General features: G+C 37.3%; 1 protein-coding gene across 10 annotated transcripts in view; it reads right to left on the bottom strand.

The window, feature by feature from the left end:
* Window positions 1–17,274, bottom strand: part of SMARCAD1 (SWI/SNF-related, matrix-associated actin-dependent regulator of chromatin, subfamily a, containing DEAD/H box 1) — a 72,074-nt gene that overhangs the window by 22,172 nt on the left and 32,628 nt on the right. For all 10 annotated transcript variants that reach the window (XM_064510478.1, XM_064510482.1, XM_064510480.1 and 7 more), the window contains 10 exons: window positions 14,806–15,008; window positions 13,424–13,514; window positions 12,192–12,291; window positions 10,429–10,488; window positions 10,148–10,223; window positions 9,415–9,550; window positions 7,928–8,065; window positions 7,488–7,583; window positions 6,711–6,774; window positions 973–1,061 (listed from right to left, as the gene is read on the bottom strand). In XM_064510478.1, the coding sequence (XP_064366548.1) occupies window positions 973–1,061; window positions 6,711–6,774; window positions 7,488–7,583; window positions 7,928–8,065; window positions 9,415–9,550; window positions 10,148–10,223; window positions 10,429–10,488; window positions 12,192–12,291; window positions 13,424–13,514; window positions 14,806–15,008 (1,053 nt within the window). The remainder of the gene's footprint in view (window positions 1–972; window positions 1,062–6,710; window positions 6,775–7,487; window positions 7,584–7,927; window positions 8,066–9,414; window positions 9,551–10,147; window positions 10,224–10,428; window positions 10,489–12,191; window positions 12,292–13,423; window positions 13,515–14,805; window positions 15,009–17,274) is intronic.

The raw sequence follows: 17,274 nt of genomic DNA, 5'->3' as shown, positions 1-17,274 counted from the left end.
GGTTAACATTCAGGAGGTAAAGTCAGTTAAAACAGATTACCAAGTGCACAGTATTTAATCCACCAGAGTCTATAAACATGTCAGTTGGTGTGTTTATGTGAAGATTTATGTGCAAAAGTCCACAAATGCTGTGCTACAGCACCATCACGTTATACCAAAGCCTGACAAAGAGTTTTCATCAACATTAGCTTCACTACAGCTACCGCTAGTCTGCAGAAAGGGAGGTTTCTTACGAGTGCCAAAATTCCTGCATGCCACAAGCTGTCCTATTACATATTCACCACAAAGAATTACACAAGTTATATTACCTCTCTGAGCTTGGCGTGCAAAGCGGCTACAGATCTACCGTACTTATTTACAGCATAGACGCCAACAGGTTTCATCGATATTTACTTAGCTAAATGATGCTACTTGCTAAAAAAGCAGAAGCCAGACCAACAAGCAGCTTTCCTGATTACAGAGGATATAATTCCTTTCCTCAGTGAATCTCTCTACAGTATTGCTAGAAGTACAGCTACAGCAAGTATAATGGCTAGCAAAGGGAACAAAGATGTTCTGGCTTTTGGAACTGATTACCCTAGGGAGAAAAAGTAATAGCTAAAGAAAGAAAAATCCATGAAGTCTCACTTCTAGTCCCTATTAAGAATTTAACCAAAAAAGCGGTTTCAGCTGAATATTTCCCAACCCTGCTCCTTTTCAGTGTAAAGGAACTCAGTGCCTCACATGTTAAGGCTACCAGTCATCCACTTCTTCCATGAAAGCAGTAAAAGGACATGAGCATACAACTCCAGCAACATTAAAAAGAGCAGAGCAAACAATTCCCCTTAGAATCACCAAAGAGAAGAAAATAGAAAAACCTCATTCAAATGGCAAGATTTGAATTTGACAGGATTTTCTGATAAAACACACTGAAATCAGGGCAGGAAAAAAAAACAAAACAAAAAACAAAACCTAAAAACCCACAACACTTACGGAATTAGCCTTTTGCTTTTTTGTGACTTGGCCATCCTTGCCATCACGATTTTTGGTAGAACGTTCTAGTCTTCTTTTACGAGAGACAGCTTTAAAAAGAAACAAAAACAGAAAAGAAGACCTGGAAGTTACTTTCATTAAGTTCACCTCTAAACGGTAAGATCTGTCAAATTAATACTACAGAAGCCGCACAGGAAGCTACATTTTAACAGACACGTTCAGAATATTTCTACTCTATTCAGTGACAGTATCAGTAGAATGATTATTTTCCTCAAGATTTTACAAAATGAGTATTTAAAAAAATATTTAATTTTTTAACATATGAATTAGTCCCAGAATTTTGTGGGGGGACGCAACTCTGATGCAGCCAACCAACAAACCACAAACAAAAACAGTACTGAGAGAGAAAATCTTGGGAGTAATTTCAGGAATCATCCAAGCTCCACACAATCATCCCTCTTAAGAGGTAACCATCATTTCCATCACCAAGTCAGTTAGCAGAACTCGTGGCAACTCCAAAATACAAACTCAAAATCTGGCATGACGCTCAGCTTCGTGTATTCCTCTGTTGTTTACTGTAACCCCATTTGCCTATGCAAGGATGTTTTCCCTACATTTAGTGGAGTAAAAGGAAAAAGTAAAAGCTCTGGTGTGTCCAAGTTTCAGGTGGAGGACGAGCTTCGTAAACCAATTAATTTCAGAGACCTAGAAAGACCGTATCTGCAACGCACAACTTGGAGAAACACTGGAGTCAGACACAAGAGAGTAATGAGACACAAAAACAGGCAAAGAAAAATAAGCTTTCTTCCTCATTCCCTTTCAGTTATATGATGTGTCGTAGCTGAGCTGACAACAGCCCTTAAACAGACCACAATCCCACAGGGAACACAACAAAATCATCTCATTCTTTCCAGTTAACACATAGTTACTCTGTACTAGCTGCAAGTTCTTCATTTTGTCTCATAAATTTTAAACCAATCCACTAAAGCAGGTCTGATGATCAAAGCAGTGGCCCAAGTTAGCAACGCCTGCTTAGATTAAAGAACAAGTGCAGGTAGCGGGGATTTTTCCCCTATCACTACACCAGTCCTGTAGAGGGGTGTCTAGATAAGAACCCTAACTCTTCAGACCTGTCCTGACTGAAAATCTGAGTTTATTTGAGTAATCACTAAACTTTTGAGAAACGTGATTAGAATTTTACAACCTCTCGCATACAAAAATCACACAACCAAACAGTTTTCAGTCACGTTCCTCAACAACAAGGAAATTTAAAGTTCCTGTTACACAACGTTGGAACAAAACCCACTTTTTTAAACATGCAGCTAAAAAGCTTTAAATACTTGTTTGAGTAGATGGAGTAACCTATAAAAGCACAGATGTGTTGTATGTCTACCTGCCCCTGTAATAGTTTCCTCTCACAGGAAGAGTTTCCTCTCACAGACAGACTGAAGCTTCCAGCAAAGCAGCTGCTTGAGAACACATTTACTTACCTCCTGAAGTTTTCTTCAGTACTTTGGCAATTAATCAAGCAATTATGTCTCATATAGAATAACTCATATAGAATAGCTTTTATAATTGTTAAAGCCTTTCACATACAAGTTGCATAACAATGCATGCCTGTCTCTCCCAGACAGCAGTGGCTCTCCAAGTGAAAGACATATTTATTTAAATTGACTGCCTTTGGAAAGTTGCTATCGAGTCAAGGCTAAAACCAAATGAGTTAGAAACTGTACATTACTGCCAATCTGGAAATGGTGATGACTGATTTCTGGCTCAGGTGCACACCAGAGAGGTTACCAGTCAAACAGTTTTCAACATTAGACTGAAGTACCTGAAAGGAAACTATGCATATTAAGTCAGTGATAACTAAATATTCAGTGATAACTTAACTACTTACGAACAGCTCATGAGTCAGAACTTTCCAAATATCTTTGGGCCCCAATGATTATTAGAGATTATTATCTTATCAGTTCATTACAACGTGCCTCGTCGGGTGCGTTTTCAACAGCCACTGTGCACAGCCCATGAAGCTAAGAGCCCATGACCACTATTTCTCCACACTAACAGTCACTGCTTAAAGTGCACTTACCAAATGGGTGCTCTTCCTTAGCCCAAACGGCTTTAAAAATTCAGTCAACGAGCTGATCAGTACTGCAAGTTAATCTTTTTTGGAAGACAGGCTGCCCAGAGAGCTTCGACCTCTGACACCAGCATCCCCAGCCAGCCTCCCCTCCCTGACTGCCCAAGGACGGTCACTGAACAACAAGCCTAACTCAGCTGACCACACAATAAAAAAAAAAAAAAAAAAAGATTTTTTTTTTTTTTTTAAAAAAAGCACGCTCACTTTCAAATCCAAATGACTGCATGGGTGCCCAAAATAGTTTCAGTTGTGAAAATTCAGTATCTCCATCTTTTCTCTAAAACTGTTAAACACACGTGAAAATACTTCAAATATATGTGCTACTACACTCATATTAGCTCTCTTGACTGACAAGCAGAGAAGCGACATACAGATACAAAGAAAGTCAGAAAAATTTCCCAACAGCACAGAAGTAAAGGATCAGCAATAACTACTTCTTCTTTTAAGGAAGTACCTGTCAAGAACCAGACAGCTACCGGGGGAGACAGATAAGATTATTAAAAGCAGATGTATTTTTATATATTTATAACATGTATATACACACACTAGATACATTTTAGACATACAAATACGTATTATTACATATTATATAATACATTATATATGTAAGTATGTAATATGCAATATATTATTGTATGTTATATCACACATCTATATTTTATATTTATAAATATATATCCATATAATGTATTCAGAATGAAACATATCTTTTTATATATATATAATCTTATATATAAACATATATAGCTATATTTATGTATATAAAGCACCACAGTTTTTCCCCTGCCTTTCACAGAAGGATTTTATAGTTCTCTTACAACGATGCAGATAGATCAGACTTCTGATATGAAAAACACATCCAATATTTATGTATATAAAGCACCACAGTTTTTCCCCTGCCTTTCACAGAAGGATTTTATAGTTCTCTTACAACGATGCAGATAGATCAGACTTCTGATATGAAAAACACATCCAAATTGCAATACCTAAAAGATAAAACGCTTTTACTGTTTATGGCATATCCTTTAATCAAACCTCAGAGAAGATATCCTCCATCATAACCTTGTGGTAGAATATGTAGGATAAAAACCTCTTCTGGGAAAGAAAATGCTGTCCAACATAGTACGTCATCTACTATATTTGGAGAATAAGATGTACACTTCAAAACATCCAAAGAACATGTCTATGGTGGGGAGGCAGCTGTCCTTCAGCAGTCAAAGAAAAATGGTCTGTTTGTTTGTTTGTTTGTTTGTTTGTTTGTTTTTTAACCTTTCTGCCCACGAGCCTTCTTTAAACTATACTGTCAGGTGAAGTCATGCTATTAGCTACTAGCTAAAGCCAGATAAAAGTGTGTTTTAATTTGTCTTGATAGCAAGGCTAAGGGCTGTTAAGCTGTTCTTGGGTAAAGCCCTAGAAGAGCCATGTGTAGTTATGTACTTAGGCCATCAGCAGCTATGACCAATTCGAACCACGTGCTGGTAACTCTAGCAGTCTTCTCACTTCACATGCATTCAGGAAGATGGCTAACTCTGAACATGAACCGGAAACACGACCTTGAAAACCTTTTCACCCTAAAAACACACGGACTCCTTACAAGACCACGCCAAAGACCACCCTCATCTGAAGTCAGGGTGCACCCTCGCAGATTTCATAATTTTCAAGATGTGCGGAAAACAATATATAGAAACAAAATAAATGAAGTAGGTATTACTAGACCTTTACTTCTTCCATTAATACACATTTACCAGTGTTTCATCTAATCTTCATAACTGCAACAGTCATCTGCAATGCTGCTGATTTAGGTGGGGTGCAGCTGCTGGAATCAAGCTATAAATACAAGTTCTGCCCTCACCAAGGAGAAGGCAGAAAAGCTTGAAGACCACTCCAGCAACACATTTTTAGCTAGACCATGTTTCACAAAAACTGTCCCTCACTTCTCACAGTCAACACTTCAGAAAAAATAAAGCATATCATAGATTGAAATAGATAGGCAGATGTTCAGTAATGCCTCAATTTCTAAAAAATGTGTCCAAAAATGAGATGATTTATGCCATCACTTTCAGACACGTTTACTCCTAACTAATCTTTCACAACTGTAATTAGTCAGATTTTTGCTGCCAAGAAGATTCTTTTTATGTGCGATCATATTGAAAGGATACGAAATGGCATTTTTGGATCAACACAAAAATGGCCAAAAGGCAGAGCCTCTATGCTAGATATGAGAATGTTTTAGTTCAAGCATTGTGAATTGCAAGGAAGTTTAAAGGTTCATCTTAGCTTAAATTGGTTGAATCAACACATCTGAAAAGTAATCATTGCCTACCAGGTAAGAATTTTGCAGGAGCGGCACTAAAAATTGGTACCTGGGAGCTTTATTTTTCAGTTACCAGCATCATGAGTCCCATCTGCAGAATTTGACTACACAAACAGTGATAACCTCAAAACATTGGACAGCCAGAAAAATACGGCCTGACTTGGCAAAAAACCTTCGTTAAAAAGAGTCCAATGTTTCAAAGCTTTTCTGTAAGTTTTAAAAATCTTCAAAGTTGTTTACAAAAAACAGAAGATGAAAATATCACATATACAACAAGTAGAGCTGAATCATCAGCAATCTTTTTCTGCACTAGAAACTGAGTAAAATTGGGTTCTCCCTGAGCACATGGACCTCCTTGAGACATTGTTTCCAAACCCATAGGATAGGGCATGAAATGACAACACATAATCACTGAAAACAATTAAAATAATCAGGAGAGATTACAGCTTTTGTCCCATCCTCCCCAAACCATGAAGATCTTCCAGAAAAAGCATGGACAACTGAACTGCAACTAGATGGAAACTACTAAAATGGATCAGCTTATTTTTTAATGCAACATTCACGCTGGCCTTTCACTCGTTTTCCCCTCCACACACACAGTAGATCAGTAAGAAAGATTAACATAAACTAATGCGGACCCTGGACTTGGGTGGTGTCAAGAAACCAAAACCCAAGAATGATGACCCTTTTACATGCTTACCTCTTACACGTTCCTAGATTTGGAAGTCTTTTTTGATAATGTCACAATAATATCCTAAACAAGCTCTGGGGGCTGGAAGGTAGGGTCTGGTAGATGTTTTCGTACAAAACCATGGAGACCCGTCTAACAGGCTAGTAGTTCTGATTCAGAATTTCAGTCAAGTCAACCCCAAGGGTAAATCTTGACAGGGTTCAGCATGAACAAGATCTGGCTGTGAAAGGCTGCACACCCCAGGATATTTCTTTGAATCACCAGATTTCTCACCTGTAAGGTTTAGAATCACTATTTCTCTCAACTTCTGAGCAAAGAAGGCATCAGCAACAACAGAAGTCACTCACAGATCCCATTTATAAAGCAGTGCCAAGCTTCAGAGAACAAATTCCCCCCTTTTTGTTTTATTTTTGGATTTTGGTGTGCATCCTCTTCCCATCACTCCCCTTGCAAAGTCTGTGCTTTCAGTTCTGTGTTCTTACAATAAACAAACAACGGTATAATTTCTAATGTATGCTTTAGCTTTTTAAATACCCCAAACCAAGTTTACTTCGCTGAATAAGCTAGTTTCTGAAGTTTTGTTTTAAACATACCTCCACCACCGAACTTCACACCAGCAGCTTTCGCTTCATCCATTGTGCAAGCTGATTCTATCAACTGAAGAAAGAAAAAAAAAAGTCAACTGCTAGGTGCTCGATTTAACTGAACAGAGGAAAGCAATGATAAATCAAAATGACTGAATTACACTTACAAACAAAGTTAACAGGTACCAGACAAGCTAGACTGATTAAAATCACATCACCTGTATTTGGGAAAACTTAAAACAGAGAACTACTGGAAACGTTTTTAAATACAATCTGATTTATTTCTGCTTTTCTCCTACTTCACAAACATATCATGCGGGTTTAAGTAAGCTTATTTTTTAAGACTATTTCATGTTACAGTCAAAAAACCTACTGATCAAAAAAAAAAAAAAAAAGTTCCTAACTTTTAAAGTTTCTATATGCTGCTATATTCTAACAGTTGATTTCCTAAAAGTACGTCTGAGATGTCTAACACATCTCTGAAAGGCTATCTACACTTCCTCACAGTCCTAAATTCTTCCTCCATCCACCTGCAAATTCCTGCATGATGAAAAGTAGCTGAAGTGTGATTTATAGTCGAGGGGAGGCAACAGCAGGCTTGGAGTGAAGTGGATTCACTGGATGCAAGCTAGGGAGAAAGCAGTACAACGATACCAAGCTCTCGCAGGTCTCTTGATCTTCCCAGACAAACTATCCCTCAAGAATTTTGGCATTGTATTTATTATGAGCCTTGCATATTATCAGGCTTATTGATACTATGAAACATTGTTTTAGAGAAAATATTACCTCATCTTTTACTCTTCTCAAGATGAATGGCTTTATTATCTGCTTTGCATGTGCAATCCTCTCCTTTTCATATATACTTTGTTCTTCAGCACTCTTCTAAGGAAAATATTGCAAAAATTCAGTTAGGAAGTGCAATTTTCCAGCTGTAATGATACTATGTTATCTATGCTAACTTGAAGGGAAAAGAAAAGGAAAAAAAAAGAAGAGCCAGGACAGATCTAATAGTATCATTAGTATTCTGGAATATTAATATTAGTATTCCAAAACATCCTATTATGACACATTTTTACCTGAAAGGGATTATTTCATTGTTTCATATTCTAGATTTTCATAGTCACATTACCTGCTCCCATAAGATGCCAGTAAAATGAAAGTTACACAGTAATAGGACTGTTACAGAAAAGAAAAAAAAAATCAGGAAGAGAATATACAATACTTACTGTTTTTGAAGAAAACATCTTTTGGATTTCACTCTTGCTACTACTAAACATATGCGGCATGACAAAATTCAAGAGAGACATCAATTCCAACAGATTATTCTGAACTGGAGTTCCTGTTAGCAGTAAGCGATTCTTTGCCTATTTGTCCAGAGTGGAAAATAGCAGTGAGAAACACTAGTTAAAAGGGTTAAAAATGAGTACTGGGGGGGGAACAACACACCTTATGGAGAACTGAGAAACCTGCCTTGGTTTACTTTTGATAATCAAATTTTTAACTTTTTAAAGTTAAAATATACTTAAATCTATTGGAATAATTTGCTGGTGAAGCCAACAAAATGGTTCAGGGATCTACGGGGAACGGAGCACGTATTGGTTTAAGAATAGAGCCTAACCCATATGTAAGAAAATTGTCCCTGGCTGTATCAGGGTAGTGGGGTTTTTCCTGTGTTTTGGTGTTTGTTTTCTTTTCTTTTTTTTTTTTTTTTTTTAATTAGTGCCAGTTGTTGCTCCCATGTCACATCTTTCGTAATGTCATACAGTACCTTATGCTCAAGTTTTGAATCACAAGTACAAGCCACGTTTTAATGGCCAAAAGATCAGCTTCTTAAAAAGGGCTTTTAATGAAAATATAGTCTTGGAAAATAAGTTGTAATAATTTAAGCAGTAAATATATTATTACTGTAGTAATACTACAATGCTAAACCAAAATAATTAGAGGAAGATCTTGACTCAAATTTTCCCTTTTTCAAAATGCTACTGCCTCAGGTCTAAAACGCCCATTTGCCCACGTCAATTTCTGTTTGTCCAAAAAATAAGGTTTTAATTTAGCCCAAGTTTTACATGCATCATAAGCATTTTTAGCCAACTGCTTAGCAGTTAATGCCTGTGTACAACAAGTTAAGCTTACAACAAGTTAAGCTTAACAGATTACTCTGGACAAGCAATGAGATTTGTCTGCTGAAACTACTACTTATGGATTGGTTCTCCAGTACTTGAGTTCGCCCAACACTAGAAACAAAACATTAAAATTGTAAAATATCTGAGCAAGCTACGAGAAAAAAATGTATTTTAAAGTTACCCTTTCTTGAAAAGTCCTGCCAGAACACCTCCTTAAATGCTACAGTGTTTCAGCACAAGTCAACCAAGTTTTCTGAACAGCAGTTTTAATTGCAGGATAACACTTGAAAACTGCTTACTACTAAAAATGAACCATAACTACTGTTGTAACAATGCTATAAGAAGTTAATTACGTTTCTTTGCAAACTTATCTCCTCAGAACAGTTCCCAAAGGAGGATCCATTCCTGAAACCACAATAACTTATATCCACTCACATTCTGTAATTTCAGGAACCCCACACATACAGGAACTTTACAATTAGTATTGCTTTTTCCCCCCAGCCCGTAACTACAAAAAGACAAGATAGGAGCCCCCCCACTTTCCAGACCTCCCTCCCTAACCCCCAGACCCCAATAACCAATCCTCTTACATTAATCCTCATGAGGTGCTGGTAGCGTACAGAGCTCATATTCTTTAGCATATGACCTTCATCAAAAATTGCATAGTTAAGTTTCAGCCTGCGAAACAGACTTCTGTCAGAGGCACTGCTAATTGCACAGTTATACCTGTCAGAGGAATATATCAGAAAAGACATTAAAACCAAGTTTAACACAAACATACTGCCGTCACCGTGATTGTGAGAGCTACCTAAAGAAACTGTAGGTGCCGTAAGTAACACTACTTAGAAGTAAACAGTCTAAACAGTTTATTGCTTGCAAGTAATTACAGTTCACTTAATGAGCCAATGCTCTCCACAGTCCTTTCCACAAACCTGTACAAACCTACTACAAAGAATGTACAGCACAGTATAGTGTTAATGCTACAGCATTAACAAAAGAATCTTATTATCGTTACTTGAAGACAAAGTAAGTCCCCTTCCCATTCCACCAAATTCTAAACACTGTTTGTTAGTTATTCGTCTTCTGAATTTCAAGAGGCAAAAGGGACAGGTCAGAATGCTTTACACCTGCATCACTGAAATTATACTCCAAAGAATAATTCCACAGGTTTTGACTCTTGTCAAACAAGACAAGAAGAATAGAAACAAACCTCATGCTCTTTGGTGAAAACCAAGCATTACAGGACTATCAAGTTTTATATCACCACTGGAGGTCAGTAGAAGTTAACTAAATTTCACTTGCTATTTTAATTGCTGTACTTACGTGGTTAAAATCACATTGAAATCTACAACTTTATTATTAATGTCCACCTCGAGATGCTTCCGATCTTCTTGGGATCCTATGAAAGCACAAAACAAAAACAGTACAAATTATTAATAAACAAAAAATTAAAGAGATTACACAAAAGTATAGAAAATATTTGGCATTAGGTATCTGTATTTAAGCAATTATCTTAAAACACTGCTCCATGAGCAATTAACTTTTTTAGGATGAACAAGCAGCCAACTGTATTACTGTATTCACTTCTAGATTTCATTCCTCACCATAATAAAAATGGACATTCAGTTCAGGACACCACAGATGAACTTCTCTTATCCAGTTATCTACAAAAAACACATAAAAAAACCACCTCAATCGGCTATACTTTATTTATTATGTCTTACATAACTTCAAACACAGTAACAGATTCCAACCTTCTTCAGCATTAAACCAAAAATCTGATTTAAAATCCAAACGCCTTAAAACCCTCCTGAAGGTTAAGAAACATCTTTCTAAACTCTTAAAACATTGTAACACTTAGGGAAATAAAAGAATGAATAACTGACAGAGCAGGAACCATTAGATTCCAAAGATGTAGCCATCAGAAGGCTTCAAAAGTTCAGTTTGGCAATTCAAAATAAATAACTTAAATCCTTCTTAAGTGACTTAAGAAGTGTTACTACTTCCCAGCTTACACTTTAAAATTCTATTCAAATGGAACCTGCAAGGCTTATGATAACCATCTTACTGGGTCTAAAATACAAGAGCTTAATACAACGTTTAACTTTTCAGCATAATTTCTTCCTTGGACCTTAATTCCTCAAAAAGCAATCAGCTAATTTCTAACCATTTTCATTTAGAAATGTTTCATCGGGAGCTATAAAGCCTTTGGAAACTGGACAAGAAGTTTCCTAACTGGATCCATTGCAGGTGGGCAGCCATCAAAAGTAGCCACTGATGATTTTTACCAGCTCAAAGTGAGATTCGCATGACAGTACGTGGTGTGCAAGGGTTGGTCTCCAATGAACACAAAAGCTGACTGCAAACCGTGGCAGAAGGGTGTTTGCTGTTACTGGCACTTGACCTATGCCCAGGGCTGACCCAGCCATGGATGAAGCAACCCCTCCAGAAGAGCTTCAGAAAAGCCACAGGTAGCCTGCAATTTCCAAGCTTTACCTGCTAGACAGTACTGAATAATAAAGTCTTGGGCCAGCCTGCTACAGTTCATGAGCCTCTACAACTAACTTCTCCCCTCCCCCCACTCCATCATTATATGCCTCAGGTGTAAACAAAAAGCATTTTTAGAAGTTACTTGAAAGAAGATTCTAGTGGCTTCTAGAGGCACACTGAAAATGCCAATTTAAAACACATGCTGAACAATCAAGCTTTTCTGACTTGTTAGAAGACACTTCTGAAGCCCAGATAGGTACTTGAAATTAAGAAGAATATTTTCTTTTAAATTAAATTTTCTATTTGCTCTTTGTTATAATCATTCAACAAAAACCAGCTTAACTCTAGAGAACACCAGTTTCTACCAAAACTCCTCATCAGCTTTGACGACATAAATTTTACTCCACGATATTCTTCCTGCTTCAGACTGAGGTCTTTAAATAACAAAAACACCATCAGCCTCATCATTTCAGCATATTGGTCCATTTTGAAAGAGATTCTGTGCAGCAAAGGGCAGGGGGGGAGGAGGATTAAGCATTTTAAATGCAATAAAACCTATCCCTAAGCACAGCCTGAAAAGCGGGAATTACAGCCAATATTCAGTAAGTAAAAGCCTACTTTGCTAAACAAATTCAGATTATAACAAGCATCTTTTTTTCGTGACACATACACAGCATATTATATAAAAAAAATGTTAAGTCTAACTAATTCAGAACAAGCATGCCTCCTCTATGGTTTGCATTACAATTCAAATCTAAGCAACTGAATACACCATAAGAAAATGAAATTTTCTTTCACAAAAAACTTTTCTTCTTTTGACAATCTGTCCATGATTTTTTTTTTTTTAAACCAAATAATTGCAAAGCTCGTAACTTACCCAACGTCGAAGCTGGCACAACTAGCAAGTGGGGACCTTTATTGCCCTCTTGGTAGAGATATGCCAGAAATGCAATAGCTTGAATTGTTTTTCCTAAGCCCTAGGAGAAAACAAATCCATTTAAACAGAATTAATTGTCTCTAGATCATAGTAGTGCTTTGTACTCATGAGCCGATTACAACGTAGTCAATGTTAACTACATGTTTACAGATCTGCATACAAAAATTGTTCTGCTCAATTAAAGCATAACAATATTGTTTTACAGAAGTCAGTTTCTTAAGCATAACTGTAGTCAAATTCTTAATTATCTCTTCAGCTCTGCATCACAGCATCAAGGATTAATCTATTTCATTTATGAAATTTCCCATTTTAGTTTAAGTTCCTTCCTCTCACCTTCTTCAAAACTCACCTTCCTGAAACTGTGATGCAGACAAATGCTTATTTGAAAACTGTTCTTTCCATTTGAGCCAATTGTGCAAAGGATATTTTGGCTATTTCTGAATTGGAATTTAATATGGAAATCATATCCGTTTGCAATACGCCTACCTCTCCCCCAAAACTCATTTTCTTGTCTTTTGTATCATGGATTTAGAATTTTATCTTAGCTAGCACCAAAAAAAAAAAAAAAAAAAAAAAAAACAAAAAAAAAAAACCAAAAAAACCCCAACCCCAAACATGAGGCATTTCTTACAAACAAGAGAAAGGTGGAAGCTGAGAAACACTAAGGGTTAGTAAAGCAACCCAATCTATGGCAAAATGGATACAAAAATGAACGGTTCACGGATATGTACAAATGGATTCCGTCACATTAAAAGACACCATCTGACTTGCAATTATCACTGACCATGAATCTTAGGCTTGTAGCAAAGTAGATGCTGAAGTTTGAAAAACCAAAAGAACAGTACTGGATGAACCTTAAGTTTCACAAAACCTCATTTTACATCTAACATACAATAAATGGCTAGTCCTAGGAATATTTAATGCTATGTTTTATTTTCAAATCAAAAAAAGAGAGTTCAGCAGCTACTAATTTGAGCAGTCACCGAAACATCTGGAGAAACTGTTTGTAATTTAAATTGTATCAGCCAAAACAAATTACAAATTCATTCACTTATTACAAATCCCAAGCAGGTTATAACACAGTCATTTGCAATACTTTTAATGATTCTGAAGACAACCCCCACCAAAAAGCTCTGCTGCCCCCCTCCCCCCAAAAGCAGTTTTATACTCACCATTTCATCAGCCAAAATACCATTCAACCCATGTTTATACAGAAGTGCTAACCAGTTCAACCCAACCTTCTGATACGGCTTCAGTTCCAAACTGTCAGAAAATAAGCAGTTTAACATGTTACCATCTTTGGCTTGTTTCTCCATGAAACATAACTGTATACTTATCTTTATCGCTGAACGGCAAGTTTAACATTTTCTATATTTTAATCCACTCCAGACCACCTAGTGAACTGAAGACCACCTCAACATATATTTAATCAGTCAACTGAATACCTAAGAGCACTTCTGAACTTCTTAAGTAGCTTACTTCAATCCTCACGTATATCTTAAATGACCAAAAACAAACACTAGAATAAATTCTTCTTTTAAGTTTTAAATCAGTGATCCAAAGACAGTTACACATAACAAGTAATTTTTAAAATACATAAAAAAAAATAAGCAACATTTAGCAGCTGCATTACAAAGTTTGTTCTGTTATATACTAGTTGCACTGGCACCAAACAAAAAACCAAATACACACAATCCTCAAAACACTCTTAACAGTAACTCACCTACCTCAGCATTTTTGCCAAAGAATGACCACCACCACCCCCCGATAAGCTCCCTCCAAATAGGTCCCTTTTCCTCTTTGTTTCTATTATGACACAGCTGAACATCCTTTTGCTGTTTACCACTAATAATCACACAAGCCTAACTCAGCTGCTCTTCTGGCCATTTCCACTTTTTCCTCCATATTTCTGGCTTTTTTTTCCTCCCCTGACCAGTGCTCATTTTTATTCCTCCTATGCTCTATGCTTATCCCCAATATCCTTTTGGATACTACCACCAATTACTCATCTGAAACAAATCCCTACCTCCAATACATTCCCCCACAACCCTCCCACAAATGTTCCTCCCACTGGATGCAGAATTCCAGATCATTTTGTACATCTGAAGTTTCTGAATGAGGTCTTCAGTCCAGCTGACAACTTTTAAAAGTTTGTTCAGATTCACTGCAGTTTGGCATCTTTGAAGCAAAAGGTCCTTCCTTACAAGAGCAGCTTTGTTCGGTCTTTTGTTTAAAATAGTACATATGACCTCATCCCTCAAGGATGACTTCTACGTTCACCAAAAACTACAGCAAGTAAAAGCTCAAGCTTTTGAGCATCAAGCACTCCAGAGCACCCTCTGTGTTACGATCCTCACCCAACTTTCCTAATATAGTTGAAAATTTGTTGAATTCCCTCAAGCACTGCACGCGCATCGCCGCCTAAAATCAGAGAGCTGTTTAGTATTGAACTCTTAAAGCTCTGCTTTCAAAGGTGACAAGTTATTAAAATCCTGGTCCTCAAGCACACCTCCTTACCTGACACTTTTTTAAACACCAAAAAGCACTAAGATACCTCTGATTCAAAATGGAGGGTTGCTCTATGTTCCATCCATATCCTCCATCTTCAGTGATGCTGGTTACTTGTTTTGTCAGTTTATTTGAAATGTCTTCACATTTATTCATGAGTTTTAGAACCACATCCCTTTCTTTCAGCAGTATCTTGCAGTTCCATACTACGTCTTCTGATAAGCCAGTAGTTTTAGTCATTTTCGTAAACTGCAAAGTAATTTAAAAAAAACAAAAATCAAATGCTATGAACACTGATACTGGACAGGGAAGCAGCAGAACAATTACTACTGGCTGGCAAGTCTTGGCATCGTGCCAGTCATCTTTCCATTCACAAACCTTTATAAAAATCATACTGCCATTGATAATGAACTTCTGTTTTGTTCCTTCTGCTTTCAGTAAGTTTTTCCTAATTCTATTAAAAATTGCAAAAGAGCAAAAAGAGCAAAAACATCTCAGCACTTCCTTGTACCTGCAACAAGTAGTGAAAACCAAAGTGCTTTGTGCAACAAGTCAGAGTATCAGAATCCCAGTTTAAACACAAACTGATCTAACGTCAGTCCTTAACTCCTTAAGTGCACTTGGCTAAGAAAGCTGGAAAGACACCAGCGTTTGTAGCCAAAAGGACATAGATGTGCCACGTGGACAGCTCATATTCAACAACATATCACTTCCTCAGCCAGCAAGCAGGTATTCTTTGTACCTAGATGGAGTATAGGTCTTTAAGTGATTTAACTGCTGTCACCTTGACCGCTAATCCTACTCAAAACACATTTTCCCAGCTTGACCATGGCTAACTTCCTCTGCCACTTTGCACTCCGAGTTTACTACCAGAAGTTGTCTTGATACAGGAGCAACAGAGGTTGCTTCAGTTGCTACTGCTAGAAGATGCAATGATCACCTATCACACCCTCAATGTTTTTTTTTTTTTTTGATAATGATTCCATGTCACAATCCCTTCCGTACCTTAAATTGTTAGAACAGGATTTTTCTAAAAGGTCTTGATCTGTTTTAGACTGCAAGAATTCCTACCCATGAGGCTCATTCGCACAACCTGGTGTTCACAACGGACAAGAAAGGGGAGAAATCAAGGTGCTAGTCACGGACCAGCATGTTACACTATGTCACTGCCTTTAAGGCAAACACACATTTTCTTTCCTTCAAAGTGTTTCCCTCTCTTTTTAAACTATAAAGCATTATTAGTTTTTGACCCTGAAGCCTCACTTCCATCACCTGCCTGCTCAAGTCCACAAGAGTTATTTTACATTTGTTTCTCTAAATTTCATGTCTCTGCTACATTATAGAAATTGATATTCTTTGTTTTGCAGACAACGAGCCAGAAGTTGTCACCTGAAATTCATAAAGACTAATTTGCTGTTCAGTTAATAAGTGGGACTAACAATCGTCTCTCTTCTCTGCTGCTTATTTCCCTTTTCACTCTAGCCTTCGGCTTCTCCACCTGAAAATTTCTCAAACATCAAAGAGCTTCTAATCTCCACTTTCCCATTCCTTCTCCCAAACTCACGCCACTCAGGCCCACTGACTTCTCTTGGATTCCCTGTAGGACCACCTGCAGAAAGGGCAAAAATCTTCTAATAAATTTATCATTACAGTAGCTGGTGCCTTACCCACGATAATAGCATCTTTATGCACAAAATTATTTCACTACAAAGGGCAGATACCTTTCTTTTTTCCACTAGAAGAATTAAAAAAATTGTAAGAATGCAACTAAACACCAGAACCTTTGGATTTGCCATTTATTTGTTAAAATGGAAGCAATTTCCACTCAGATGTTCCTGAATTTTAACCAGGTGTCTTAAAGTTTAATGTAAGCCTTAACTAGAAGGAATATATTCTAGGATTCACTCCCTAAAAAAGCAAGGAGCATACAACGCAACTATCACATATTACGACACCATCTGGCAGAGTAGGAGCAGAGGCTGTGTTTGTCCGAGCTGTACCAGGAGGCTGTGCTCTGCCTCCGAAAATGCCAACAGGAGGGATGCCCTCTGCTGACAGTCTGCACCCTTACAGTTCTCAGGTTTCGAGGGGGGGTGGGTTTTTGTTTGCTTTACACAAAACCTGGAAAGTTTACCAACGCTCCTAAGTTAAATCAGGCTAAGGCACACATGTCAATACTTGCAAACAAGTTTTCTAAGCAGACACCTTTTAATAAAACGAGTCGTCAAGAACATGATTTTTAGTGAGAGATTAACAATTTTGACATCTGTTTGAATGCCTAAAGCTTCGGCTGGCATGAACAGAAGTCCTATAATCTATAAATAAAGGCATGGAGAATGAAGCCATCTGTTATTAAAACCCCGTATTATTTCATGTCAGCTCGTTAGCATTCTTCTCCGAGTTACAACAAGAGAAGTTTCAGCCATTGTTTTACCAGCGGAGAAAACAAGATGCTACTATGTCACACAGAATACAAAGCAGATCCTCAGGTGGCCCTTGGTTACTAGGGTCTACT

This window comes from Dromaius novaehollandiae, chromosome 4 (assembly GCF_036370855.1).
Source record: "Dromaius novaehollandiae isolate bDroNov1 chromosome 4, bDroNov1.hap1, whole genome shotgun sequence".
NCBI lineage: Eukaryota > Metazoa > Chordata > Aves > Casuariiformes > Dromaiidae > Dromaius > Dromaius novaehollandiae.
The sequence above is the reverse complement of the archived record's forward strand: the minus strand, read 5'-3'. Positions and strand labels throughout refer to the sequence as shown.